Source organism: Musa acuminata, chromosome BXJ3-7 (genome assembly GCF_036884655.1).
Source record: "Musa acuminata AAA Group cultivar baxijiao chromosome BXJ3-7, Cavendish_Baxijiao_AAA, whole genome shotgun sequence".
Taxonomy (NCBI): Eukaryota; Viridiplantae; Streptophyta; class Magnoliopsida; order Zingiberales; family Musaceae; genus Musa; species Musa acuminata.
This window is the reverse complement of record NC_088355.1, coordinates 1,655,662-1,663,770: the sequence shown is the minus strand read 5'-3', so window position 1 is coordinate 1,663,770 and position 8,109 is coordinate 1,655,662. Positions and strand designations below refer to the sequence as shown.

The window sequence follows — 8,109 nt, the reverse complement described above, 5'->3', positions numbered from 1 at the left end:
AAGAGAAATTAACAAATAGCATAACAAAAGTGGAGATCACCCAATTTCCGGCTGAAATCCAGGGATGTAATATGCTTTACAAAGGTTGATTCAAGCAAAGTCATGTTCGCTGCGGTCATACGTTAACCATGCAACTCCCAGACTTCAATTGCTCTGAAACGAATCAACAGTAAAGGGAGAGAAAGAAGCCTTTTCTTCTTCCTACGGACTGATGAGCAGCCTATAGGCAATTATTATTGTAGGGAAGGGAATCGGCTGCTGCAGAAGAAAGCCTCACTCATCTTATCATTCCTTATGAATTGATTTCTCTTTGCATGTGATTCCTACACAAATCAACCGTACCACCTCCTCCCCCCCCCTCCCCTTGTCTCACGTTATCAATCTCCTCACTCCAATGGAAGGAATCCTTCATTTCCTACACCATCGATGTACGGGTAGTCATATCACCAATAAGAAAACATGAGTAGCGAAGGATCCCAGCTCAGTTCTCCTTCTATTGTACTCTACCTACCCGTCTTCTAAGAACTTTGAACATTCAAAATTCCTCTGGCTATTGTAGCTAACCATTTAACAATCTCCTGGTTTATCGCTCAACTGTATAGTTTACTACCACTATTATGCCAGCCAGTATTAATGCTTAGCCAAATATTTGACATAACACACTAAATATACTCTAATTAAATGGTCAAACTAAAGCTGGGATGATTAATTAGTGCAGATTTCGTACCAGAATTCTTAGCAGCTCCTGTCTCCTGAAGCTTTTACTCTCGACGGTAATCTCCGTCCAAAAAAAAGTACATGTATGATTCTGTGAAGCAATCATTAAATCAATATCTATAAAATATTTAGATGTGCAAACATACACATACACTTACAGCGACTTCATTATAACCCGCCACCTGCTCTCTCTCTTTCTTTTGTGTGTATCGTCTCCTACTCCCTCCACCGAGACGTCTCTCCTTTGTTGCCTTTCCATCACCACATCTGACCGAAGAAGAAGAAGAAGAAGTTAACAGGAGACTGAAGCAAGCAAAGACGACGTAAGTAAACAAAACATTGGCACGCCATACCTGTAGCGTACACCACGCATTGCTGCAAATCCTAATGGAGGAGGCAGTGCTGGACCTCGACCGGCTCAGGGCAGTCCGCGTCCTGGGCCGCGGAGCCATGGGCACCGTCTTCCTCGTCAGGGCCGCCGACCGGGGCCCGGACCCGGACCCGGACCCGGACCCGGCCCCGTCCCTCCTCCCCGCGCTCTTCGCTCTCAAGGTGGTCGACAAGCTGTGCGCCTCCGCCAAGCCCGACGCCCTCCGTCGTGCCCGCTGGGAGCTGTCCCTCCTCTCTGCCTTCTCTCAGTCTGACAGCCGCAACCACCACCCTTTCCTGCCCTCCCTTCTCGGCTCCGTGGATACGCCCGACCTCCTCGCGTGGGCACTTCCCTACTGCTCCGGCGGCGATCTCCACGCCCTCCGCCGCTCCCTCTCCCCTGACGACGACGCCTTCTCCATCGCCGCCATCCGGTTCTACCTCTCCGAGATCATCGCCGCCCTCGCCCACCTTCACTCCCTCCGCATCGCCTACCGTGACCTTAAACCCGAGAACGTCCTCCTCCAGTCCTCCGGCCACATTACCCTCACCGACTTCGACCTCTCCCGCTACCTCCCCTCGAGATCCTCCACCAACCTCTCCCCTCTTCGTCCTCCGCCTCCACTCCCCTCTGATCACAACCGTCGCCACCGCCGGAGTCTTGCCCGGATCTTCGTCTTCGGCACCGCGGAAGACCACCTCAAGAAGAACGCCAGGTCGGCCAGGGTCTCGCCGCTGAGCCGCCGAAGGACGAGCTCTACCTCCACCTCAGGCGGAGGCGACGAGCGGTCGTTCTCCTTCGTAGGGACGGAGGAGTACGTGGCCCCGGAGGTGGTGCGCGGCGACGGGCACGGTTTCGCGGTGGACTGGTGGGCTTTGGGGATCCTGGCATACGAGATGGCGTACGGGAGGACGCCGTTCCGGGGGCGGAACCGGAAGGAGACGTTCCGCAACGTGCTCACGCGGCCGCCCCAGTTCTCCGGACAGCGGCGCACCGACCTCACCGATCTCATCGAGCGGCTCCTCGCCAAGGACCCGACCCAGCGTCTGGGGCACGCCAGGGGTGCGGATGAGGTGAAGGCGCATCCCTTCTTCGAGGGGGTGATGTGGGAGCTGCTCCCCGAGGTGTCGCGGCCGCCGTTCCTAGCGCCGGTGGTAGACGGCGAAGAAGGGGTGGGATTCGACGTCCGAGATTACTTAAGAGTCCTCCACCAACAACAACCAGCAGCAGCATCGCCGTCAGCGTCGTCGGAGTCGTTTGCCGAGTCTTGACGGTGACGGTGACGTGAATTCGCTGGCCAGATTGTTTTCCCTGTTTTATATTTCAGGTTAGCCAACGGCCTCCGTTGGAATCAAACGGAAGTTCAGGGGTTGAATTGTAATATAACAGCCTTTGCCACCTGATCTCGCTACTGTTGTCGAAGGTGTCTTATGTGTTTTACACTACAAGAAAAATCCCAAAGAATAAAGGATGGCTGCATATAAAACGAAGATTAGCCATATTCCTCGAATGAGCATATGTTATTTTAGAGATTAGATGATCCAAATCAGTTTATAGCACAGAAGGAAGAGGAAGCATGGAACCGTACCATCATATAGTTAGGACGAGGTGATGATGGCCTGCGGCTGTTGTTGTTGAAACCGCTCATTAAGAATGCATAATGGAAGAGAGGACAAGGCGATCAGTTAAAAAGGTAGTGAGGACCTTATCATCATATCCGGCGACCAGCATGGCACGTTCCGCTCATTGTTCGGTTGCAGTTTATCCCGGAGCGAAGGGGAAGAGGTGGAGGCGGTCCACCCCATCCTTGTATCGAGGAGGCCGAAGAAAAGCGAGGACCCCCGCCAGCCCACCTCGTCTCGTCTTCCTCTCTGCAGCTTCTTCTTACGGCAGGAGGAGGACCATGTGACCCGCAGTTCCTGCGGTGGCAGCTTGTTCATGCCGTGCCTTCTTCCTTCTGTTGTCCGAGTATTGTTCCGAGCCAAGCAGAGAGCATGCCAGCAAATAAAATCGACATCCTGCCATACCAAACAACCAACACATCATGACTTGAATCTGGAAAGCTGCTACACCTTGAGAGAGAACAATGTGGGGGCAAAGCTTTCCCCACTTGACCACTGGACCATTCAGCTGAAGAGTGAAGCCTAAAAGCTAAGCAAACGGAGCAATGTTGCTGCTACCAAGTAGAATGGAATTAACGGAGGCTAATCTGAATTTACTAGGGGGGAGTTTTACAGCTCTAAACACAATGTCAAAATATGGTGAAACACATCCAGGTAATTCAAAACAGAGCAGACTAGAGGTGTGAAATACTTGAAACCAGTGGGGGTAATGATCAGATTAATATCCAGACAGTTTGAAGTGCCACTAAAATGATTTTTTTCTCAAATAAAATTTTTTTATAACAAAGCGGCAAACTGCTAATAAAAGATACGGAGATCATTTGATTAACAAGTACGAAATCTACTTGTTCCATCCGGTTGGATAAAGGGGTTTGCAATTTCATCTGTTCCATCTGTTGGCGAGACCAGCATTTCAGCAGGCCCCCTACATATCTGCAAAACAATACAGGAAACAGTGATGTTGGAGATGCCTGTTTACCTACCTACAAAGTGTCTTCCAATATTGTAGGATGAGTATGGGAGGACAACAACAGAATAAAATGCAAAGAAAAAGCAAAGAGCTCCATTTAACTTTTGAAGCCCAAAAATTTCAGTAACATTTCAAAATCTTTAAGAGATGCGAGTCAGAGTGAATGACGTTCACAATAGAAAATGCAACACAGTGTCATTCTCAATATGCATGGCCATCATGGATAGATACAACATGTATATCACTCTCAACGTGTATTTTCATCTGATGGCAAAGGGTTCTCAATTGAACCAAGAGAAAAGGAGGTCTTCCTGATAAAAGAAAAGTCAATATACTTACGATTAGACCAAGGCGCCTGGTTTGATCAGTTGTCTTCAGTGGATCATCATGATCTACAAGAATAGGATAACAATGTTCAAGAAGCATTGTCTAACTTTGAATACATTAATTTTGGTCCTATAACTATTCGTTTAGGCATACAAAACAATGTGGTCAAGGATCTAAATATATTTATAATGACAACAATAGTTTAATATTATCCTAATATTGCAAGAGAACCAATAGTTTACACCAAGAAGCACTGTGGATGTCCTAAATTGGATAAAGTTTATGATGCATAACATCAAGAGAAAGCAACCTGATCAGTTTAGCAACATGAACAGTAAACAAAGTGCTACCCATAGACAACTTTCAATTAACATGATCATGGAAAATTAGTTACCTCTCAGGAACTCTGTCGCTTTGTCTAGCACCAAGTTTAGCAGCTGATCATAACCTTTCCACTTCAACATATGCCTACCAGGTTTACTTCTAATGGTCCTTATCGAGGTACACAAGCAGCTTTCTGAAACCAGCAAACTACCAACGTGTCACCATTTACAAACATAAATGATACTTTCTAAAAAACTTTTGACCATTCAAGAAATACTTAGAAGCTGAGACGAAATCAGCCCCTGGCCTGAAGAAAGTTATAAACAACACCATTGAGTAGTAGCTAAAGTGATAATGTATGGCATGTTATTAGATCTCACATGTAGAGTCTGTTATTAGATCTCTACGAGAATTTGGTACTGAATAAACCAAGAAATAAAAATGATAAGAAAGGAGCATATTACTGGGTCTGTAATTTACTAAGTTAACAATAAAATAAAGTCTTACGTCTAAATTATTTGGGGTTTATCATCATTAGGCTCTATCGAGGTCCACTGGGGTCAGTTACATTGCTCCTTTCTACTGTGACTTTGACCATTCAAGAAATCTTAAAAGCTGAGGAAAATGGGCCATCCTTTCCTGAAGGGAGTTCTAAGCAACAATATTGGAGTTGCTAAGTGAACATGTAAGGGATATTGTTAGACCTCAAGTATAATTAGGCACTTATTGGGATTGTAAATCAACAAAAAATTCAAGCGTTCATCTGAACTATTTGGGATCAGTTACATTGCCCATTTCTCATCAATTGGCTCAATCAAGTTACATTTCATATCAGTTAAATTGCTCCTTCCTATCGTGCCAAAGGACCATTCAAAAAAATTGTTAGAATGTGAGAGAAAAAGGACCATCCTCTCCTGAAGAGAGTTCTAAACAACAATTTTGGTGTTGTTTGACATCTAGAAGATTTCAGTGCCGACATCATCTAGAAAAAAAAAGATATGAAAGAAGCACATCATTGGGTTTGTAAATCAACAATAAAATGAAGCCTTACATCTGAACTATTTGGGATCGGTTATGTTGCTCTTTTCTCATCGTTTGGCACTATTAAGGTCAATATTCACCAACAATCCAAGAGTCATCATGTTCTTTATCACTTATTTTATGTCTACTTATTTGCATGCTCTCCCCCTAAAGTGCTTCTAATATAGCAGATTTCATTCATGATTAGGCCCCAAAAAGTTGCTTCTGCTCCAAAAGAGAATTTTCAACAAGTTAATTTTTCAAGGTGGCTAGTGATTTTCAAATTATCTCAAACACATGCCCCACATCCGATGAGGAAGTATCCAAGCATCACAATCTTCCACATTCAAGTCCCTGACATTCTCATCAAGATCCACATTTTTCACAAAATTCTTCACAGATGAAAGCATGTGGGATACAATTTTGTGACTCCAGCTCATGAAAACTTCCCATAACATTCCACCACAAATCCTCCAACAGGGAAAGTAGTTTACGCACCGCACTAAACTACATTAACTTTCATTCCACATTTGTAATGATCTCCTCAAGATAGCATTGCCCTGAAGAAGAACATTTGAGGAATCTCTTTACTGGCGTACAGTGAGAAACTATCCTTATTATGCACACATAATATAGGAGTCATGCAGATTATAATTCAGCTCTCATCATCTTTGGATACTAAGCAATATATCATATCTATCACTACCAAAAAGAGTAAGGGATCCATCTACCTAACATTAGAAAGATATCACTATAGATAGATTTTCAAAATACATTAACTTGAAAAAAAAAATTGCCTTCAATTAGTAGTCCAAGCGTACCAAAGATCTGACCGACATGTCAAGAGAAATGGTACTCTTATACATGCTTTTGTTTGCTTTCTTCTGGCTTCATTCACTGTCCTAAATTTCAAGCATGTAAATCAGCTAATGACTTTCCGTCTAGATAACATTGATCAGAGAGTAAAACCAGAAACTTCATTCACTCAAATGAGTTATTTCATGGATTAGGCAGCTGAGAGATAATAATAGATGTAGAAACAATTAACATGCCAGAATATAGTGCATAATTTGGACCCAAGAATAACATGAATAAGAAACCTTGTCTTCCCCCAGTTAACTTGACCTGGACGCCTTTGTCGATGAACTTCGCCAAATCATGAACTGTTTCCTTCCTACCTGACTAGATAGATAAAAGCAAACATTCTTAGACATAGATAGAGAAAATCAAAGCGAAGATCTTTCTCTGCGTGGAGAAGAGAATGTTGTTTAATGCAGTTTATTAACAACTTTGACACACTCAACAGGATGACACAATGTATCAACAATTTAGTTTCCCTATATGTTACGATTTCCGATAGTAAATCTTCGTAATCCCTTTACAGTAACACCAACATTGCAGAACACCATAACTTACCATTTGCACCGCAATCTGCACCGCGCTCCCGAGTTGTTCACGAGGGAGTACAACAAGTAACAAATATCTCGACTAAAAATCAAACACTTGATCACCTGCAGTCAGGCCGCCGGCCATCTCATGAGACCCAGAAAAGAAAAGGAAATCTCGAAACCCTAACCCGTCGCTAAGGCGATGGAGGAATCAACCAACAATAACACTAACTTTTCAACCAACAAATCACAAGGAAAAAAGAAAAAAAAAGGATAAGAAACAAAAGAGAAATCGTCATGGAATTTGGCGGCGAAGTGGAAAAAAATACATCATTCAAATACATATTAGATCGATCGAAAGCGAAGATAAAACGATAATCGAGTAAACAAACTCGAAAGCAGGCAGATTCGAAGAGAACTTAACCTTTTCTTCTTCTGGATGTGAAGATTCTTGGATGGGTTTTCTGGAGAGGCGAGGTTCCTTGGCCGCTATACCAAGGGCACCGGATCGGGGACGAGAGACAAAGTCAACGACTACGAATACGGATTCGGATTCGGATTCGGGTCCGGTCGAACATTTATATATAACCCCCTTTTTTAAATGTTTCCCGAGAAACGTCTCATTTCTAAAATCCCCAAATGACGTATTTTTTTACCTAATACGTAAAATATCTGCAGTCGACTATTCCTTTCCTTTTCCTTTTTGTTCTTTTCATCGACCGATACATAGGTGACCAGTTACAATGTGTTTACACTACTTTATAATGTATTTAACAATATCAAAAAAACAATATAACACAGTTAGAAATACTGTGCTACAGTATTTTATACTGTGTTATGATGTTTAACACAATGTTTTTATATTGCATTATAATGTTTTTCTTAGTATGGTTGAAAATAAAAATATTGTCTTATTGTATTATAATTTTTTTGAACTACATTACAATGTTTTTCTAGGATTGCTAAAAATGCTATAACACAGTAAAAAATAATATAAATATAATTGTTTTCTAAAATTCGTACATAAATAATATATAATTATGTTTTTTATTAAGTTATATTGTTTTTGTATTAGGTAATATATAATTGTTGAAAACATTATAACATAATATAAAGACTGTATTCGGAAAACTCGATAGGAAAAGTGTCATGGAAAAATATTATTAACATCTAGATTAGCCCAATATGATTTTGACCTGTGCGTAGGGATATCCGAGATATTATCGAGGTAAAAACGTCAAGCTTATGATGTGTCACCTGCAAAAAAAATTAAGGTGAGGAGGGGTTTCCCAACTTGATCCCTTCAACACCCTGCTAGTTATAGATGTCCTGCAAGCCAATCACATGCCCAGTATACGGTCTCTAGAATAT

At 42.7% G+C, this 8,109-nt stretch overlaps 2 protein-coding genes across 4 annotated transcripts; one reads left to right on the top strand and one right to left on the bottom strand.

Annotated features, from left to right (window-relative positions):
* The first annotated feature begins 1,104 nt into the window (after positions 1–1,104).
* Positions 1,105–2,485, top strand: LOC135643666 (serine/threonine-protein kinase UCN-like). The gene has a single exon (XM_065160931.1). It carries the CDS (start codon positions 1,105–1,107, stop codon positions 2,356–2,358), a length of 1,254 nt encoding a protein of 417 aa, XP_065017003.1. The 3' UTR covers positions 2,359–2,485.
* LOC103990875 (sm-like protein LSM7) lies at positions 2,261–7,282 on the bottom strand. 3 transcript variants are annotated; one of them, XR_010498337.1, is made up of 10 exons: positions 7,163–7,282; positions 6,767–6,861; positions 6,451–6,532; positions 4,401–4,523; positions 4,019–4,071; positions 3,555–3,642; positions 2,792–3,105; positions 2,676–2,712; positions 2,487–2,561; positions 2,261–2,398 (listed from the first exon to the last, which is right to left on the bottom strand). XR_010498337.1 is itself a non-coding variant. In XM_065160933.1 (8 exons), the coding sequence occupies exons 5-8, from the start codon at positions 4,468–4,470 to the stop codon at positions 2,972–2,974; spliced, it is 345 nt and encodes a 114-aa protein (XP_065017005.1). In that variant the 5' UTR covers positions 4,471–4,523; positions 6,172–6,252; positions 6,451–6,532; positions 6,767–6,861; positions 7,163–7,282; the 3' UTR covers positions 2,703–2,971. The 3 variants fall into 3 exon arrangements, 2 of the variants coding, with proteins under 2 accessions (XP_065017005.1, XP_065017004.1); XM_065160933.1 differs by lacking the exons at positions 2,261–2,398; positions 2,487–2,561 and adding an exon at positions 6,172–6,252 and having other exon boundaries at positions 2,703–3,105; XM_065160932.1 differs by lacking the exons at positions 2,261–2,398; positions 2,487–2,561 and having other exon boundaries at positions 2,703–3,105.
* Between the last annotated feature and the right edge of the window lie 827 nt (positions 7,283–8,109).

Bases quoted from the DNA above. Each gene is read 5' to 3' on its own strand.
- LOC103990875 (XM_065160932.1), bottom strand. The intron at 4,524-6,450 runs GTTTCTTATTCA...TGCTGGTTTCAG, and splicing joins GTTAACTGGGGGAAGACAAG to AAAGCTGCTTGTGTACCTCG. The intron at 3,106-3,554 runs GTAGATTTCGTA...TTGGTATGGCAG, and splicing joins TATCCAACCGGATGGAACAA to GATGTCGATTTTATTTGCTG.
- LOC135643666 (XM_065160931.1), top strand. From the start codon at position 1,105: ATGGAGGAGGCAGTGCTGGACCTCGACCGGCTCAGGGCAGTCCGCGTC.